At 42.4% G+C, this 21,449-nt stretch overlaps 1 protein-coding gene across 3 annotated transcripts in view; it reads right to left on the reverse strand.

Annotated features, from left to right (window-relative positions):
- The window catches only part of CARMIL1 (capping protein regulator and myosin 1 linker 1), a 336,439-nt gene that overhangs the window by 225,340 nt on the left and 89,650 nt on the right, over positions 1 to 21,449 (reverse strand). For all 3 annotated transcript variants that reach the window (XM_083518562.1, XM_083518563.1, XM_083518564.1), the window contains exons 24-29: positions 20,943 to 21,041; positions 18,387 to 18,515; positions 18,079 to 18,210; positions 14,199 to 14,374; positions 12,337 to 12,424; positions 11,228 to 11,377 (exon numbers count right to left, since the gene is read on the reverse strand). In XM_083518562.1, coding sequence (XP_083374688.1) covers positions 11,228 to 11,377; positions 12,337 to 12,424; positions 14,199 to 14,374; positions 18,079 to 18,210; positions 18,387 to 18,515; positions 20,943 to 21,041 — 774 coding nt within the window. The remainder of the gene's footprint in view (positions 1 to 11,227; positions 11,378 to 12,336; positions 12,425 to 14,198; positions 14,375 to 18,078; positions 18,211 to 18,386; positions 18,516 to 20,942; positions 21,042 to 21,449) is intronic.

A 21,449-nucleotide genomic window follows, 5' to 3' on the forward strand; every position in this document is an offset into this window, starting at 1 on the left:
GCACCAACTACTGGTGCTGAAGAAACTGAAATTGACCAATTCTATGAAGACTTACAAGACTTATAGAAGTGACACCAAAGAAGGATGTTCTTCTCATTATAGGGGATTGGAATGCTAGAGTAGGGAATCAAGAGATAAAAGGAACAACTGGCAAGTTTGGCCTTGGAGATCAAAACGAAGCAGGGCAAAGGCTAATAGAGTTCTGTCAAGAGAACAAGCTGGTCATCACAAACACGCTTTTCCAACAACACAAGAGACGACTCTTGTGCAGTGCCAAAGAATGCTCCAACTACCGCACAATTGCACTCATTTCACACACTAGCAAGGCTATGCTTAAAATTCTACAAGGAAGGCTCAAGCAGTATGTGGACCGAGAACTCCCAGAAGTGCAAGCTGGATTTAGAAGAGGCAGAGGAACCAGAGACCAAATTGCAATCATGCGCTGGATTACGGAGAAAGCTAGAGAGTTCCAGAAAGACATCTACTTCTGCTTCATTGACTATGCAAAAGCCTTTGACTGTGTCGACCACAGCAAACTATGGCAAGTTCTTAAAGAAATGGGAGTGCCTGATCACCTCATCTGTCTCCTGAGAAATCTCTATGTGGGAAAAGAAGCTACAGTTAGAACTGGATATGGAACAACTGATTGGTTCAAAATTGGGAAAGAAGTATGACAAGACTGTATATTGTCTCCCTGCTTATTTAACTTATATGCAGAATTCATCATGCGAAAGGCTGGGCTGGATGAATCCGAAGCCAGAATTAAGATTGCCAGAAGAAATATCAACAACCTCAGATATGCAGATGACACAACCTTGATGGAAGAAAGTGAGGAGGAATTAAAGAACCTTTTATTGAGGGTGAAAGAGGAGAGCGCAAAATATGGTCTGAAGCTCAACATAAAAAAACAACAACAACGAAGGTCATCGCCACTGGTCCCATCACCTCCTGGCAAATAGAAGGGGAAGAAATGGAGGCAGTAAGAGATTTTACTTTCTTGGGCTCCATGATCACTGCAGATGGTGACAGCAGTCACGAAATTAAAAGACGCCTGCTTCTTGGGAGAAAAGCAATGACAAACCTAGACAGCATCTTAAAAAGTAGAGACATCACCTTGCCAACAAAGGTCCGTATAGTAAAAGCTAGGGTTTTCCCAGCAGTGATGTATGGAAGTGAGAGCTGGACCATAAAGAAGGCTGATCACCGAAGAATTTATGCTTTTGAATTATGGTGCTGGAGGAGACTGTTGAGAGTCCCATGGACTGCAAGAAGATCAAACATATCCATTCTTAAGGTAATCAGCCCTGAGTGCTCACTGGAAGGACAGATCATGAAGCTGAGGCTTCAGTACTTTGGCCACCTCATGAGAATTCTCTTCTCATGAGGTGGCCAAAGTACTGAAGCCTCAGCTTCATGATCTGTCCTTCCAGTGAGCACTCAGGGCTGACTCCCTGGAAAAGACCCTGATGTTGGGAAAGATGGAGGGCACAAGGAGAAGGGGACGAGAGAGGATGAGATGGTTGGATGGTGTTCTTGAAGCTACCAGCATGAGTTTGATCAAACTGCGGGAGGCAGTGGAGGACAGAAGTGCCTGGCGTGCTCTGGTCCATGGGGTCACGAGGAGTCGGACACGACTAAACGACAACAAGAGTAGTGGCAAGGCAGAGACAGTGATTGTGTCCTACAGCCACCAGGCTGGAGCAATTAATAACTGTTACACTGATACACTGATCAATTTGTCCCAGCCATACAAAGAAAGCACAGTTTATCTAACTTATTTCATTAATAATTTCTGGCACAAGATCATCTACGCATTTTCTTGGTGACTTTAAATCAATAGGTCAGTTTTAGTTGGTAAAATTGAATGCAAGTAATCTTTTAAGACATGCTCAGTGCTGCCATACTAAAAGCTTAATTGAAGATTGCTGAAAACGGCAACTCTTCCGTTTTCAGCAAAATGGGATGGAGCAGGGAGGAATCTTGTGTTTACCTATCTATGGCAACTATTACGTTTTGAGTGAATATGGTAAGGAAGTGTATACAAGATAATCTATTTTCTACCTAATTAGCATTTTGGTACCTGCAGAAGCTCATGTTCAAGCCATTTTTACCTACATATGTTAGGACAGCCTTCTCCAACTTGATGCCCTCCAATGTTTCGAACTACAACTCCTATCTGCCCCTGTATTCTCTAGCCAATGTTCATGGATGTTGAGAATTGTAACCCAAAACACCTGAAGGCTGCCAGGATGGGGAAAGCTGTGTTAAGACATTCTTCTTAAAAGTTCTGCCCATACAGCTGAATTTGAGTGGCATTTGGTTCAGCAGAAAGATTGACAGATAAGCAGATGCCATTCATACATACAGTGGTGCCCCGCAAGACGAATGCCTCGCAAGACGGAAAACCCGCTAGACGAAGGGGTTTTCCGTTTTGGAGGTGCTTCACAAAATGAATTTCCTATGGGCTTGCTTCGCAAGACGACAATGCCTTGCGAGTTCCTGCGGTTTCCCCCCCCCCTTTTCTAAGCCGCTAAGCTGCTTATCAGCTGATCCGATCAGCAGATACGCCGCTAAAAGCCGCTAATAGCGCTAATCCGCTAATCCGTCAATGGGCTTGCTTCACAAGACGAAAAAACCGCTAGACGAAGAGAATCACAGAACGGATTCTTTTCGTCTTGCGAGGCACCACTGTACCTAAAGGCAACCCAATTAGTATGATTTTAAAAGATATTTTCATGATTAGTCTACTGTACATTAGTCTAGTGTAATGTAGGATGCATGAGAATGCACGTGTCTGCTCAGTTTTCGGGATGCAGTATGAATAGCAAATATTCCATCAAATGTAGGAATTGCAGAACATATATATGATTTTTACAGGTGGCAATGCATATGGGTTTACCCACACCTGCATAACCACTTTTGATAAAATATTTGCATCTGTGATGTGACCGTAACTCTTTTCATAGAGACCACGAAAAGCAGAAACAGTATGCTGAAGGTGATGCAAAGCAAACCTTCACAAATTGAAAAGGAAAAGTCCTACAGCGCAGAAGGAGAGAAAACATGTTCTTCCAAGTACCCAACTTACACTCCAACTCTAAAGCAAAGTGGTGGTGCACGCCACTCCAGATTTCTGGTTGCTTTGTTTCAACAAAAAGTATCACCTGTTGTATCCCACTCTATAATAGCAAATGTCACCTGCAGTACTTGTGTTTGTTGCTCCTCCTGAAACCATAGCCTGGCTGGCAAACACTCAAGAACAGAAATGGAAGTGTAGAATTGCCAGAGGGTGTGGGCATCTGAGGAAAAACTGGCAAGAAACCTAGTGTATTGATTCTTCCACTGCCCAAGGGGAAAAGTAGGGATTCCTGTTATATCCTCTTATAACTGGAAGTGGAAATTACATTTTAACACATACGAAGAGCTTCAATCTTGGTATTAGGGGGAAACTTTACACACCATTGCTTAGCATAATTAGACTTGAAATGACTCCAGAAGAGGTTATATACAAAAGTTTCCCTGTTTCCGCTGCCTCTGCTCCATTCCTGTTACATAAACTTGCTGAATGCATTTTCATTCAGATCAGATCCAGTCTCTTTTCCTTTTCTCCCTCTCCCCGTCAAAGGTACGAATATTGCATGCTTGAATGGCATTTGCCAAGCAGAGACAATGCAGTGCAACAGAAAATATGTCACCTTAAAATCTATGGTTCCAGTTACAGATAGGTAGCCGTGTTGGTCTGCCATAGTCAAAATAAAAAAATTCCTTCCAGTAGCACCTTAAAGACCAACTAAGTTAGTTCTTGGTATGAGCTTTCGTGTGCATGTATCTGAAGAAGTGTGCATGCACACGAAAGCTCATACCAAGAACTAACTTAGTTGGTCTTTAAGGTGCTACTGGAAGGAATTTTTTTATCTTAAAATCTATGACAGGGAAACCAGTGCCACAGCTACAGTGGGGCTAGCCAGGGTTTTTTTGCCCTGGCTGAAGTCTCCAGAGGGGCACCTGTATGTGTGGGGGTGGGGGTGTGCCAAACTGGATCTCCGACTCAGGTGTAATAAAGCCTAGCTTTGCCCCTGGGAAAACCCTACCTTCTGTTCCTTTAAAGCTTTGTTTTCAATAAACTGATCTTAGCATCAATGCGCAACTGAATCCAGAGATTTTCTTAGCCATTAACTAGTGCTATGTGAAGATTATGCTTGGTATTGTTCTCATGTCTTCTGAGGGATATTTCAAATTCGCCACACATTATGCTGGCTGGAACATCTTGTAAAATCCAACTTCGCTTCCAAATTGTCGCCTGTTTCTGTTAATAGCTGTACACTGACGGTACGGCATTTTCCCCAACAGATTAGTAAGGCACTACAGAAGCAAATGGAGCAAGAAAAACGAAGTAGGTAAGAAACAGCAAAGCTTAAAACAAAAATACTTACACTTGTACAGCAGAGAGTCTCCATGCAGCCAGAAGAGAAAGATAAAAGAATATGAATGGGCAGAAGATAAAGCAAGAGCAGTTTCAAGGGAGAAGAGTAGGGAGAAGCAAGCAGTGCTGAAATTTGGCAAATAAAAAAAAATTGAAGCAGAAATACTGAAGCAAAGATAAGCAGAAGATACAAACCTTTCACATTAAGGCAAAATGGGAACAGATTTATATCAGGTGCAGGGAAGCTCTCTCTGTGCTTTCATTTATGCTTTATTACTATTCCCTGAAGAGGTGAAGATGACTAAAAGGGGCAGCGGAGCATGAAGACCTCCAGTGTAGAACCTCATGCACTTTCAAAACATTTGAGGATCATGATTTTTAATTGAAATAATGTAAGTTCCAGGCTCAGATGACTGAAGGGCCAGTAGCTCATTGAACCTGAAGTTATTATTACTATTATTTTTTATACTGCAGCACAGTTCAGTGTTATATTTCAAACATCTGGGAGAAATAGACGCTTGGTAGAAGACATCTTCTTCTGGTCTATGTCCAAATGCCATTAACAGAGTTAACATAAATGAACAAACAAACAAACAAACAAACAAACAAACAAACCTCCCAAAGCTATGTGCGTTATCCAGAAGAGAGTTCAATGGAGATTATTCCCAGGTAAATGAATACAACTATACAATGGTTTTAATCACAGTAATAGAAAACAAACAAACAAACAAACAAACCATGTTCCTCCTTATTTGTAAATAATGCATGTGGTATGAATACTAGTGTTTCCACCAAATTACACGTATGTTGCATTTTAGTTTTAACACAAGGATATTTATTTTAAAACAGTTATCTAACAGAGCATTCAAGTAGGGGAAGAGAGGAAAAGCAAGTTCCTTCAGCATTTGCAGAGGAGTTTTACGTAACTTCCTTAACAGTCTCAGTCACATAAGGAGTATCCTAAATAATTCCATTTTATGGAATGCTAATATAGCATCTGGTTCACTGTATGTAGTACAACATACTTCACTGTAGTTCAAAACATTTCAGAGTAAAACACTCCTCTTTGGGAGATTGAAAAGCTTACAAGTTCGTAAAATTGAAACACACCTTATTCTCAAACAAACAAACCCTCCAAGAACCAGCTTGAGACAGTTGTAAAATTATATTCTCTCCATATTTGTGTCAAACACCTGCAATTTCATGGAATGCTATACACATATAATTTATCATCTGGTTCACTGTATATAGTCCCTCTTCCTACAACCAAGACAAAGTGAAATGGTTTAGGAAATAATATTTCACTATTTTGTTTCGCCACACGCCTGACATCTAGATTAAAACAGAATCATTTTGAGTCCATTTCTATCCTCTGCTGAGCAGGCAGGACACAATACACAGCTCTGAATGCTGCTGCAAGTGTTGGGAGCTGACATCATACTATTTTAAAATTTATGAATGGATTTTTATCCTGGTCTTCATGCCATAGCCCTCCCAATGAGGCTCTCAAAATTAAAACAACTTAAACAATTGAATACATTATACTTTATCCGCCCCAGTCAAAAATCAGCAGCAGTTAAAACTCCTGGCGCACAACACTTCAGCCAAAGAGAGATTGAAGCAAATATTTCTTCAGAATCCATTTAAAGGTAAATAAAGATGGGATCGTATATATCCCTGTAATGAAAGAATGCCATAGGTGTGGGGGCCACCACCCAAAAACTCCTCTTGCTGGTATCATCCACTGGACTGGTGGAACTTTCCAGTAAGCCAGAGATCTCATCTTTGAAGTCAATCTTAAGGCTGGGCAAGCTAACATAGGTATGGTTGGCGCCTTTGCTGAAGCCTTAGCGCAGGTGGAACAGTCTTAATTACATATACAGAAACTTTGTATACTTCAGAAGAGGAGAGAAGGTTGCCATTTGTCTCTTGCACCATTCTATGCCTATGGTTCTAAACTGACACGAGTTTTGTTCCAGCTAGTAGCTGTAAGCAGAGGATTTCCCTTTAATTTTAGGTGGAAATGGAATGTGTCATTCTTGTCTCACCCACACTGAAATATGTGTTCCTGCTTGGGCAGGAAGAGCCATAGAAGGCTGCCCAGAAGGGAAGTGGAAGGCAAAACCTTTCCTTACTTTTTTTAGACTGAACAGCTAAATACTTGTGTGTTAAACACCATGGCAGCGAGACGCATGGAGCAACATTCCTCTTCAGGTATCATTTTACTAGCTTACTTGCTGCTAGATCCAACAGTTGCTCCAATACCAGTCACAGAACATCTGAAGTCTACCACTATGAAAGTTGCTGCCACGCTGTCATTAACAATGTAATGTCTGAAGAGCCTGGTTGTTGTTTTTTGGCAGGTTTAGCTATCACACAACTAAGGGGTGCATCCAGATTGTACAATGTTCCTAGGCATACGTCCTGGCTTTAAAACTCTGTGTCTGAGCGTTGCTGAGGTTTTTTTTGGTCCCAGAGCTTTCCCCAGGAAAACCCACGTTTTAGTATTGAATCACAGCAAATGGCAATTGGGTTTTCTGCGGGATAGCCATTTACTCCAATTCAGCAGTAAAACAAGGGTTTTCTGGGGAAAGTTCCGAGACAAAAAACAGCAGCAGCCTGCTCGAACACGGAGCTTTACAGCGGGGGACCTGTGTCTGAAAAGTGTGGAAGCAAAAGGAGGTATGGATGAGCTGCAAGAGAAGTATGACAAGCACTAAATTATGCCAGAGCACCACGCAATAGCTCAGCTTCCCATACAATAATCCACGACTGAGTTTGACCATTGTCGGTTTAAGAGCTCACCTGCAAGTCAACTCCACAGAGCAAAAACAAAAATACTTAAATATCCTGTTCAACCTTACAAGGCCACTTCAACTACAACACTAACAGCACCAAGCCTTTATCCAACAGTAAAAGACAAACTCTTAATTTATAAAGTAGCCTTTAGAGAGAATCTTCTTCCTTTCCTTAAGTCTGCACATTAAATCTGTGCCAGTGCCGTGTGAAGATTGCACAGTCATAAAGAAGATGAAAAAATGCACACTTGCCTCTTCTCTTCAGGCAGGTTATGATTTAGTGCTGAAATCGAAGTGAATGAACCATGAAATACTGAGAAAGAATAACGGAGAGCGATCTATATTTAGCACATAAGTGTGAAGTCTCCAGGCAAATTGGAGTGGTCTGAACAGCCTAGGAAACCTGACCAAGGGCTAAACTAATCATGAAAGACATTAAAAAGAGCATGTTGAGGGTAATACTAAAAACAAAAAACCAAAACCCAGTACATAAAACATCAGAACAAAGTGTAAGTAAGCTTGCTCAACGTTAGATCAATCAAAGAGTCCTAATTAACATTTGAAACTCTGTGGTATATTCTTCTTACGATAGAAGTCAAATATCCTTTAACGCATATTTGAACATACCAAGATCTGCAGTGCAAATCCCAGGAACAAATTTTATTATGGCTAGATTCATAAGATGTTTCAGAAGGTAACTCTTTCCCCTACTGATGGGATGAGGCTGGGTGCCTTTCATCACAGACTAATTTTAGATTTTCTCTCAGTCCTTTTGCTGCTGTGCTCAGAGTGGGAGCTTCTCCTGGAAATGACTTCAAATGCTTTTCTTGAATTCTTGGACTCAAACAAGAGCCAGATCTCTCAAGCTTGCACCAGAAGCAAAAGCTCCTTACTGGAAACACAAGCAGTGGTTTGAAATTTTTAAGTAGGAGATCATCTGTTTAAGCTTGAACTGTTATTTGCTTCTCAGAATAACTTCTACCTATCTGAACACTCCCACTGTCACACAGAGAAATCTTTGAAGTAACAATACAATGCTGATATTGTTACTGCATTAACATTAAGGACACAACAACCATAGATCAGACCAAACAACATATAGTTATTTGCAATAGTTCTCTTATGGCTACTATATCAAAAACTATTGGGGTACAATCCTATGGTCCCCCAGGAAGGTGTTCCAGGGATTATGGGTTTTTCAGATCCCCCTCTCTGATGTTGGGGAGAGATATGTCTACCCTCGAGAGGGAGATTTGATCTCCTGGCTATGGAAAGATAATACTGAGAAGTATATGAAGGGAAATGTCCCCATCTTTCTCTTATGTGCATCACTGAGCTTTTAAGAGGGAACAAGAACTGAAGCAGATTTGAAGCCCTTCTCTGGCAAAACCCAGCGCCAAATCATCCACTCTCATTAGCTTCCACTAGAAAGATTCTAATTTGGAATATTATGCTTTTCTTTTCTCAATTTTTTTTTAAAAAACATTGATCCATCAGTTAATGCAGACATACCACTTTAATTGTAGTTTGTCTTACAAAAGAACATAAGAGTCTGCTGGTTGGGATGCTTGATTCCACTGCCAATGAAAACTACGCATTCCTGAGTAAACAGCTCATTCAGAGTTTTGCAGATGTAGTGATCACTTTGGCCCTCAAGTATTTTATAACTTCTGATGGTAGCTGAGGTGTATGTAAGGGGAGGAGCTATTGCTCAGAGGTACAGGCATTTGGTTTGCATGCAGATGGTCCCAATTCCAGAGGTCTTTAGCGGAAAATATTTCATGTGTCAGGGTTGATGAGGAATTCTGTCCAAGGATTTATCAATCTAATTTATATCCCACCCTGTCCCCCAAAGGACCACTGGGTGCCACACAACAAGTGATAAAACAAAAAATCATTATAAAAACAAATCTGTTACAGATGCAAACTGGGAAGCATACTAACTTAAAATACTTGTTGAAAGAGGACAGTCTTCAGTAGGTGCTGGAAAGACAACAGAGATGGTGCCTGTCTAAATATTCAAGGGGAGGGAATTCCAAAAGGTAGGTGCCGCAACACTAAAGGACTGATTTCTACATGTGCTGAACAGACTTCCTGATAAGATGGAATGTGCAGGCAGTCCTCATCTGTACCAGCCAATGATCAATTGAGCATACAAGGAGGGAAATGATCTTGTAGGTGTCCTGATCCTGAGGTATACAGAGCTATACACACTAAAACCATCATCTTGAGCTTGGCCCAGTAGCCAATTGGCAGCCACTGCAATTATTTCAACAGTAAAGTAATGTGTTAGTGATATCCTGTCCCTGTAAGTGGTAGAACTACTGCACTTTGCATTAGCTGCAGCTTCCAGACCAGCCTAAAGGGCAGCCTCACATGGAGAGAATTGCAACAATACAGTCTGGAGGTTACCAGAACTTGGACAATGCTGCTCAGGCTATTCAGGTCCAGACATGGCCATAACTGACTGACCAACCAAAGTTGGTAGAAGGCACTCCTAGCCAATGAGGTCAGCTGAGCCGCTGGCAATGATGATGAATCCAGGAGCACCTCTAGACGATGAACATGCTATTTCAAGGGGAGCACAACCCCATCCACAGAAGGCAATCTGGGCTCAGGAACCACCCACCCACAGCACCTCCGTCTTGTCAGAATTCAGTGTTTATTCCCCACAACCTGCCCACCACTGAGTCCAGGGCTTGAATGGCCTCTCCTGATTCAGATGTTACAGAGGAGTAGAGTTGGGCATCATCAGTGTACCTTGACCCAAATAACCTAATGACTTGAGCAATCTTTTGTCAAACAAAGCTTAATGGTCCGACAGTGTGAGTCAGTAGAAGACTGTTTTAGAAAGTATAGCCTATATTGTTCTGTAGCCAATGCATTTTAAAAAACATTTTCTTAAATTTGTAATTATGGTCAACAAACCACTGCCAGCTGCACTTACTTGATTCTGAACTGTGATACAATTGCCAAGACATCTATAGTTAGGACATTTGGAAAAATAAGAGCCATGAAATAAAGCAATGACAGGCAGTTATGCCCCTTATTTACAAAACCGCCTACAAGAGCTAGTTAGATAACATGTACCATCAATAATGCAGCATGCAGAATTCATGCTGCTTGCTGAATGAGTTATTTGATTATTTTGACCCAGTTTAGCTCTGTATAAAAGATCAGTCTCTAGTGTACATAATAAATAATCAAGAGTCTTGCGGTACCTTGAAGACTGAGATATTTATTGTGCCATAAGCTTTCATGTAGTAAAGTCCACTTCATCAAACGAAATGTTATTCTCAGTTGAAAGGCATGTGTGTGCATATGCACCAACACTGGACAGAAATGAAAAAATGTGTACATCACAACTCCCTTGAGAAAGGTCACTTAAGTGTCAAGACTCAGCCGCCTTACTTGAGCTATCTGCTGAGCAGAAGAAAGATTCACACACACAATTTTCAGTTTCCTTAAAGCCATGAACAAAAGAAATCCATATAAACAAAAAAGTCTGAGCCAGGGGCAAAAAGGATCTATACTATTTGTAAGAACAGATTTCCAATACATTCATGAGATTCATAATAAGCCTTGGAACGACAGCAGCAGCAACCAAAACCTGCCAAACATCCGCCACTAAATAATAAAAAATGCAACTACAAATAAAGATAGCTCAATGGCTACCTGGATGGAAAGTTCTGTGCTGACAGAAGCAACAGTTTGCTGCTGCGGAAAGGCTTGATTTATTGAGGTAATCATTCCCTGTGTACTGCCAGTCACTTATAGAGAGGTAGCAGCATAGCACACACTAAAAGATACCATAAAAAGATAACTACAAGAAATAAAAGTGAAAAGGAAATGAAAGTGCTACCTTTCCTTTTGCCTGCAATATGTTTCTTGGACAAATGTTTCACACACCATCCATATTTACTAGCTCAATTTTTTCAATAACAACAAGCAGAAGTTTAAACGAACCAGAATGCTGAGATCTAGACAAGGGCAAAAGGTGTCTTACCATGCATGTATCTAGGTCTTCCAAACGTTCGATTTCAGTTAGCTCCTCAACTGTGATGATGGAACGTTTTGCAGGTTTTTCCTCTGCTAGTTCAATATCTAATGATTCCTGACTGGGAAGGGGCTTGCCTCGCCGGGTCAAATGATCAGCCTAGAGGAAAGGTTGAAACAGGAGAAAGTGCTCTTAGTAAAAATGAAACACTGGCCAAAAAAAAAGTTTGATGCAAATGGTGCCAAAGAGCAAGAGTCAACTCAAGAGCCCTTCACAGAGCAACTCCTCCCAGAATTGGACAGGGCCTTGTAGGAAATCTAGTTCACACCCACCTCCATGCAGGAAATCCAGAACTAGAGCATCTCCCAGAGATGATTGTCTAGCCTCTGCTAGAAGAGCCCATTATCCCTCCAGGAAATTGGTTCCTTGCCAAACAGCTCTTAATCTCAGGATGTTTCTCCTTATGTTCAACAGAATCTACTCTCCTGCAACTAAAGCCCATTATATTTAGTCCTGCTCGCTCTCTCTGCAACAGGTGAGAAGAAGACTTTGTCCTCTTCCAAACAACATTCTTCAAGTATCTGGTTTTCCTACATTCTAGTCAAAGATCTGAACTCTTGAGCAACAATTCTCTGACTATATAACAGAGATTACAGAGGGTTGAGGATGTATGCCACATGACAAGCCTGTTTTTAAATGCATATCCAGTTGAGTCTTTGTCCCCTTCATCCCTCATTCACATTTCTACCTTACTAGTATCAATGTACACAGTATTATACAGATATTTTGTCCATTATGGGTGTTAGGGACACTGTGGTCTTCATTTGTGTAACTACAACGTGTTACACAATCCCAGTTGCAATTACACAATCCTAATTACACAATCCTAATTGTTACACAATCCTAATTGCAATTATAAATTGATTTCTTACCTGTCCTTCACCCTAACATTGTTGGGTGGATTATAATTAAAAAAATATGATATTAAAGAACAGTTTGAAACAAAACAGATGGGTATATATTTGGAAGCTACAGTGCAGGTGAGTGCAATGTAACAGGCAAATCATGCTGAGCTGTTATAAATATCTTGAAATACTCAGATCTGTGTCAGCACTCACCAGTTTATGATGGCAATGTGACAGTGCGTCAAGGATCTCATCTACGATTCGGTCTGAGAGAAATGAGGCCACTGTCAACTTCACTTCACTGTGGGAAAGTTGAGAATAAGAAAATGAAAGCTTAATTCACACAAGAGTTTCCGTTATTCTTTACACTACTGGCTGTATGATGTAAAAGTTACAAAGATCTCAAAATTTCTCCAAGGAGAAATGTATGAATGTGTATGTAGAAACAGAGGATATTATTAATATTATGAAAATACACAAAATGCCACACACTCTTTCAGCAAATATGACGAATTATTTCTATCACAAAGAACCAGATGTATTTCTACCTTGTTCCTATCCTTCCATTTGCAAAAAAATAAAAATGAGAATAATTTATTCCTTCCTTCTGCGATACCAATCAGACCATTATATGGTTGTAAATTGCACTTATTACAGTGCAGTGTGACAACAACTTCAACAGAAGTATTTGTACTACAAGGCTGGAACTTCTGGAAGTGTTATGTTGATGTTGTCTCAGGGTCCATTTTAAAGATCTGGCACTCTATACAGATGGAGTGCCTTAAATAAACCACACAACAACCAATGTTGATACATGACATAGTTCATGCAATTGTGTCACTGCAGAATGTGACATCAGTTCAGATGCATGTGTGCCACTGGTTTGTACCAAGCTGCAAAATGTGAGAACAGAGTAGGAACATATGCCCTAGAGCATTGTATGGCACTTCTGAGCCATGGATGCTTAACAGTTATGTGCAAGTCTTATAGTATTTAGGGGAGCACAGTTAGGCTGCCCTGGTTTCCTTGCAAGGTTGCTATAACATCTGCAGTGGTCCTGACCATTGTATCAATAGAATTAGATTATAAACTTTTTTTAAAAAGCTGATGAATTTGAAATTTTGTTACAACTTATCTCAGGGCTTTTGCTTTTGTATTAAACAAGATATAAAACAGAGGCTAATTGATGTAGTAAATAAACCAGGTTACATAGGGTACATGGACAGTAAATCAATATTTCTTTTGCTGATTTGTACTCTGTAGAGGTTTTATAGGAAACATTTCCTTTCCAAACTGTGTTCATCATCATTTTTATTTGTGAAAAGGTGTATCTGGAATAGAGATTCTAGGGGATTTCATTCAGTCTGCATTTAAGGTACCAGCCTGAGTTGCATTTGCCAATATACAGATTGGAATGCATTATCTTTTGGTTTTCACACTTCTCTGAAGTTTGTGATATAGCTCTCAACTAAAAAATAAAGAAAAAAATGCCTTCAAAAATAATGTGGAATTATTTTTTTGCAGTGTTTTTTTCAAATTTCAAGACTGATGTGGACTCAGAATGAAAGGGACATATAAAAGAGCATGTGTAAAATTGACACAGACCATAAATAGATGGTTCTACCCATCCCTAATCTGGAAGCCCCCGCCTCAATGGTGATAGCCAACAATTCTCAAGAGATCAAACTAATGAATCATATTTAAAAATCAAATAATGAAATTAATTGTATTCTACATTAACTGTGGTACCATAGCCTGAACTTCAATTTCTATACATGTTTTATAAGACCTTAGTTCTGTGTCAACAAAACATTCTAATCAGAAAACAAAGTTGGACATGCAAGAAACCAGTATGTCTGTTAGAACTTTCTGGACCATGAGATGAGCCATCAAACACTTGGGACATCCAGGGCATAAGTGTTTGACTTAAGGGAGGTAGAAACAAACTAAGTCTAGAACTGCTGGTATTCCCCATTTGCTGTTGCAGGGACAGGTAGATGTCTGTTTTTAACAATGTACAATTTAAATATGTGCCACTGAATCCATAGACGAACCGATAAATCATACCGACTTACCTAATTTTATTACGAATGTCAATGCCAGACTGCTCCAAGAGAACGTTTTTAACAAATGTCCGTGGAATGGAAATCTTTTCAGTGCCTGACTCAATCAGATCTTGCCTTATGTGCGCTTTCTTCATTGCACTTGGACAGAGATTTTCTGCTGCATCAACCATAGACTCAAGCAGTGTCTGTTGCACAAAGTGAAGGAAGGCAAACTTTTTCAAGAAACCATCTGAAATACTGCATGTGCTGCTTTAATGCTAGGGCCTGGTGATGTGCAACTCGCAAATTATGAAGAGTCATCAAATTAAGTGCCAGTTCCTACAGACACTTTCTTCTACCATGCAGTTTATCCCTAGGCAGATTCATATGAGAACATCTTTTGAAATTACCCAACATATTTCCAGCATGAATTGTGATACCAGCTCTAGATAACTTCAAGTTTGTGTGTTGGCAGCAGCTGAATAAGATCTACACAAATCTTAGCAAGAATTGATTACAAAAATGAACAAAAAGGAGCGGCAGCAATGTTTTTAATTGAATATAAAATACAGAAGAGGAAATGATGTTTAATCAACACTGATCTGCTACCCACTAGACATATGAATGCTAATTCAGTTGCTTCAGTATTAAAGGGATAGTAGCGTAAGTATAGACCTCTATACCATTACCTATAGCAAATAGTGACCTGTTTTAATTTTTTTAACAGCTGTCTACAATAAGGAATTTGAGTTTAAGCAGAATGCACTGCAGTCTTAAGCAGCCAGACATTGCTCTCTTACATGAAAGATCTCAATAAAAATCTGAACAGTGGCTTTGTTTCTAATAATTCCAAGATCTTAACCCCCCCCAAAAAACAACCCATCATCAAATAATGAGCAATGACAGTACAGTGGGATTGAGCACGTCTATGAAGTTTGCAGATCAGATTACTTGAAACTGACTTTGGTAAAATGGAAGTTGGAAGAGAAACTGAAATACTTTGGATGCCAAAAGTACCGTATTTTTCGCCCTATAAGACGCACTTTTTCCCCTCCAAAAATGAAGGGGAAATGTATGTGCGTCTTATGGGGCGAATGCAGACTCCTTGGCTTCAGCGATAGCAATGCGAAGCCTCCAAAGCCTGCGCTCCGGAGGCTTCGCGTTGCTTCCGCTGAAGCCAGGAGAGTCTGCTCTTTGAGGCTGGCAGTGGGGGAAAGCAGTGCTTCCACCATTGCCAGCCCCCGAGGATGGGGGGCAGCGGGAAGGTGTGCAACGCCTTCCTGCTGCTCTCCAACCCTCCTTTGGGCTTTTGCGGGAGATGGGGGAATTCCCCCACCTCCCGCAAAAGCAGGCAAAAGCCACGCGCTCTTTAAAGGGGCTCCGCGGCTTCTGCTAGCTTTTCTATGAGGGGGGGATTCCCCCACCTCCTAGAAAAGCCCGCCGGAGCCGCGCACCCTTTAAAGAGCAAGCGGCTCTTGGGGGCTTTTCCCCAAGGAGAGAGAAGGGACTGACTGGCCGAGTCAGTCCCTTCTCCCTCCTGCGGGCTTTTGGGGGAGATGGGGGAATTCCCCCACCTCCCACAAAAGCCCGCAAAAGCCGTGCGCTCTTTAAAGGGGCTCCGCGGCTTTTCTAGGAGGTGGGGGAATTCCCCCACCTCCTAGAAAAGCCTGCAGGAGCCGCACACCCTTTAAAGAGCTGCGGGGGGGGGGGGAATCATATTTTTTCCCTTGATTTCCCCCCCTGAAAACTAGGTGCGTCCTATGGGCCGGTGCGTCCTATGGGGCGAAAAATACGGTAATTCTCAATTTACAAAAAAAAGAAAAGTGGTTAGGTTTTTCTAATAAAACAGCTTTATAGATAAACATAATAGTGGCACTTTAAAAATTAAAAAGGGTCAAGCAGCCACCTCGAAGAAGCAGGGTGATGGGGTGGTTTGAGTAGCAAGACTGACAGCAGAGCCAGCATTTGATTCACTGGGATAAATGTCTGTCATTTCAGTTGTGCAGTCAGAAGAAAGCTGAACTCACACACCCTAGCAGAACCACTAGGAGATCCTAGTTTTGCAACTGTAGCTTTTGGCATTATCCCACATACTAGGCTTGGATAAAGGCTTGCTCTCAAAGGGTTATTTCTTCGGTGCTGCATTGGCTAGGATTTCATCAAGTTATACATGGTCTACTTTGGTGGTGGGAGGCTGGAAAAGAAGGTCTTTCCAACTCTATGGCCATGTTCAGACAATGAACAAGTTGGGTTTTTTTGGCCAATGAACACCTTCTCTTTGCTCCTTTGTTCGTGGCACCAGCAATCAAACCAGAACACTTCCAATTAGCTACAGTTTCCTGGTTTGGGCAAAATGGGAAACTGTGGTTTACTTGCTTTGGAAAAAGCCAGAATATTAAGGTGACATCAAACTGTGGCTACCCTGCCTTGTTCTGAAGAGATAAACATAAAATGGGATTTCCAAGCCCTACAACATAGGAAAGGGCTGCATGCCTGGAAGCCTTAAATCCTGGGAACTTGTGGGAAGATTTAAGTTTGTCCCTTCAAATACTTCTCACTCTGGGGATTTGAATCAGTACTTTAAATTGTAACATTTTCTTCCTCATTAACTCCTCTAATTTAGATTTTTTTAAAAATAGCAAAGTGGTGTTTCTATAGTTCTTCATTACCTTCCCACTGACTGAGGCATTTTCTTTTTTTGCTTCTTATGAGCAGAAGTCCAATCTGTAGCTTTAGAGCTGCTACTAAGTTATCAAATACACTAACACAACAAGCAGTAGGAAGCAGAAGCCATTGCAGGAGAAATTCTAACACTCTATGTGTGGTGATTAAGCTTCCCCACAGATAACCCTGACGGTGACAAATTTCCACTGAATTTTAGGCATTGCTTTTTCCACAACGGAATAGATGCTGCTTACCTTCTCCTACTAATACCTCCAAGGGCTGATTGCAACAACTAACATAATGCCGCTGGGCATTATGATTCCCTTTTAAAATGGCATGATACATTCTCCCTAACTTAGTTTTACTCCAAGTATTACTACTCTTGTTGGATTTTTTTTTTTTAGGCAGTGAAATAAATTACAGCAGGGGTGGGGAAACTTTGGACCATGTGCACGCCGGGTCATTTTTGGAAAGTCACGGCAACCTGCTCTACATACAAGACGGCAGGTAGGTATGGGCAAGACTTCAAAGAAACAACTGAGAACTTGAAGTGAAGTCCTGATCGTTCCTTTCCACAGCACACTCCCACTCACAATGGAAACTGCTTCCCCTTCCTTGCACTTCTCTTTGAACCTCCAAAAACTAGGGGTTCCTTTTCCAAAACAGTTTTGAACTGCTCTTAAAACTTCATGTTTTCTGAAGTTTAAGGAGCCACACAGGACTGTTTGCAAAAGGGCTTTCAAGCAGCCCTGTGCTGAAATTTAAAAAATCCTGAAAATCAGGGCATCAAAGCGCAGCATCACCTGATGTCACTCTGACGTCAGGTGATTGACAGGTGGGTGCTTTCAGCCTGCCATGAACCACCATTTGAAGCAACAGCAGCAGATATGTTCTATGCTTAAGATGACTTTTTATTCCCTTGTTAATTATGCTGTTATATTTGACTTCCTTCAGCAATGTTTTCTTCTGAAACTTTTTTTGTTAACGTTATATGTGCATTCTGTTAGCTGACATACTTTGTACTGTTTTATTTTATTTCTTATTTTAATTCTTTAAGGTAACATTTTCATTTCCGGTTAATTATGTTGCTTTGAAGGTATACTTTATATCTGACTTCTTTCAGTAAAGTTTTACTCTGGATTATTGTATTTGAAAGCTTCAACGTGTTGTAAACCACTTTGCTCCCCCCCCCCCACCTTTAAAATATAAAGCGGTATAGAACTGAACTGAAAAATAATAATAATACCTTGAGTTGATCATCGACGACTCTGGTAACCTCCCCAGCCATCGATTCTAGTGTCTCCTGGATTGGGTTGGATAAGGACCCATTTGCTCCTGCCCATGAAGGTCCACCAAGATGATACAGATTGGGCAGCAACTGTAAAAATTATTGCAACAAATTAACTCAAATTAATCATTATCTACAGAATCCTGTTAAGCAGGTAAACATAAATAATATATATTTAAAAATACTTAATCTACATTAATATTTTAATAGTGATTTATTCTATTGGAATTAGTATGCCAGTAACATAAAAGCCTGGCACCACTTACAGTTTTGGAGTTCTTCGCATCTTTCATAAGTCTTTCTGCCGATTTCAGATCTTCCTGTATTGTATCAACACCACAGTTTCTTAAAGAGTTGATATGGTCTTGCACTTTGACACATATTCTGTCGATCATCTACACAGAAACAGAGCGGGAAGAAAAGATAATATTAGCAACCGCCAGAAAAGCTGTAAACATTTTAATTCCCAGTATTCTAAGTAACTTTATGGGAGCCACATGATGGCTAGAGGCAAAAATGGGCAGAGCAAGATTAATCCAGAATGTGGCAGCTAGACTAGTGACTGGGAGTGGCCGCCGAGACAACATAACACCAGTCCTGAAAGACCTACATTGGCTCCCAACACGTTTCTGAGCACAATTCAAAGTGTTAGTGCTGACCTTTAAAGCCCTAAACGGCCTCGGTCCAGTATACCTGAAGGAGTGTCTCCACCTCCATTGTTCAGCCCGGACCCTGAGGTCCAGCGCTGAAGGCCTTCTGGCAGTTCCCTCACTGCGAGGAGTGAGGTTACAGGGAACCAGGCAGAGGGCCTTCTCGGTGGAATGCCCTCCTATCAGATGTCAAGGGAATAAACAACTATCTGACTTTTAGAAGGTATCTGAAGGCAGCTCTGTTTAGGGAAGTTTTTAATGTTTGGTGTGTTATTGTGTTTTTAATATTCTGTTGGAAGCCTCCCAGAGTGGCTGGGGAACCTTCTCTACTCTCCATCCAGGCAAGCAAGAGGCATTATCAGAATTCAAGGACACAACCCAACCATGCAAAAACAGTAAAGAAGGGTGTAAGGCAGAGCTAGTGAGAGATGTGGCCTTGGGAGAGCCCCATGGGTCTGGCAGTGATGCTAGGAAGGTCACATTTGGCTCCTGGGTCCAGTGGCGTAGCGTGGGGGGTGCCAGGGGTGCCGGCCGCACCGGGCGCAACATCTGGGGGGGGCGCTCGCCGCCTCCGGAGTCGCCGAAGAGCCTCGGGCGCAGGCTATAGCAGAGCCCCATGTCTCGGGAAGGAGGAAGCCCCGGCCATGGGCGCTGCCCCCAGGTGGTGCAGCAGGAGCCAGGCGGCGAAGGGGAGCCAAGGGGAGCCCGGGGGAGCGGAGGCGCCGCGGGGACACGGCTCGGGAGCTGCCGCTGAGGAGCCAGAGAATAGTCCCCGGGAGGAGCGGTGGCGGCGGCGGCTGCTGCTACTCCAAAGCAGGGAGACAAGGAGGCGGCGGCGGCGGGGAGCCGGGCAGGGAAGTTGCTGCTGGGGATGAAGAGGCGGCGGCGGCGGCGGCGGGAGGCGGACTTCTCTCCCTCTCTGGTGTTGCTGCTGTGAGGCGCTTGCTTGCCAGCCCACCGGCCCCTCCTGAGCGGGATATGGGTGGGTGGACGGGGTGGGTGGGGGAGAGGCGCCGGGCCTGCCTCGTGCCCTGACAGGAGCCGCCGCGGCGCCCCTCATGCCACCTCGAGAGGCGTTGGGGGGCAGCGAGACTCCGCCGGGCCCCGCCCCTCACTCCGCGCTCAGCTTCAGGGCTGTCTTGCGAGGGGGCGGCGGGAAAAGGCTCTGAGGAGAACCTCGCTGGCTGTCCCGCCGCGTCGCTTTTCCTCACGTCGTTCTTCCATTCCCTTGAGGGGACGGGGAGGTGAAGGGAGCCCGCACGTGGCGAGTCGTCGGTGGAGGTAGAGAAACCACGCACATTAGATATTCATAATAATAATAATGCTTTGAAATTTAAGACTCCCCCCCCCCCAAGGAAAAGGCACTTTCTTGCCCTGCCCGTGGACCAGGAGGTCGTGGCGGGCGAGGCCTTCAGCAGCGGGGCCCTTATTTGCACTGCCAGCCTGACCTTCACCCTCTTACATATAGAGAGGAAAGGAGACGCGGAGGTGCAAAGGCTTGCGGGGCAGAAGTAAGCCCCGCTGAGTTCATCAGGGGTGCCAACGTGAATACAGTATGATATGGGGGGGGGAGGCAAGTGAACCCCGCCCTGCATAGTTGATCACATTGGCAATGCCCATCAACTGGGGGACTGACCCCCTCAAATGTTTTATTGGGGGGCCTGAAGCAGCGGCGTAGCGTGGGTGTGCAGGGGGGGCCGGGCGCAACATCTTGGGGGGGCGCGCTCGCACTCAAGTGCTAAAATCCACGGGTTAGGGGGCGCAAATTACTTGCCTTGCCCCGGGTGCTGACAACCCACGCTACGCCACTGCCTGGGTCAAATCTTACTTCAGACTTAGAAGGGTGGTTTAGCAGGGGATGGAAAGAATCTGATGCTCAGGAATACGTGTTGGGATCCAGAGTTCTACACATAGTCAGTTCAAATCATACTCTTAGGTTCAAAATCTCCCTCCCCACTGAAGCACCTCTGAAAATATGCTCCACAAGGTTGGGAACCCTTAAGAATAGAAGGCGGGTCAGGAGGTTTTGTGGAGAAATTGGTGAAAGTTATCTCTCCTCCACTTCCATTTCTGAAAACCTTTTCTGTGAGTGGAATTTTATGAAGACCAATTTAAATCCAACCCACTGAAAATTACCATAGTTGTTTGTTTGTTTAAGTGAAATGCATTCACCTGCTGTGTTGTGCTAGTAACTATGCCCTGCTGCAGTCTGTATGCTTGTTCCTGTAGATATTTTCGGGTCTCATGATTGCGAAGCAAATAATTTTCTATCTAAGAACAGAAGTAAAAAGTAAGTTAGGAATATATGTGCATGAGTATGCACACAAACAGTTAACGCATTTGTTTTTAAAAATCAAGTGAGAAAAACAATGAAAGAAATGCAATTTCACACAACTGAAACAAAATGAGTAAACGAGATTGGATCAAAAATGAGTCAAAAGAAAAGGGGAGTACTATTTGAGGCAGGAAAAGTATTATTATTATTATTATTATTATTATTATTAATTTATTGAATTTATATACCACCCTACACCTGAAGGTCTCAGGGCAGTTCACAGAAAATAAAGCAAAACGTGTTTGCCATCACCAGCTGTTCTGATACATCCCAATATTTAAAGCACAAAACTCAACAGCCACATTTCTCTGATAATATTGTTAATATTCTCTATATTTGCAGTC

This window comes from Podarcis liolepis (assembly GCF_965112155.1).
Source record: "Podarcis liolepis genome assembly, chromosome: 8".
Classification (NCBI taxonomy): domain Eukaryota; kingdom Metazoa; phylum Chordata; class Lepidosauria; order Squamata; family Lacertidae; genus Podarcis; species Podarcis liolepis.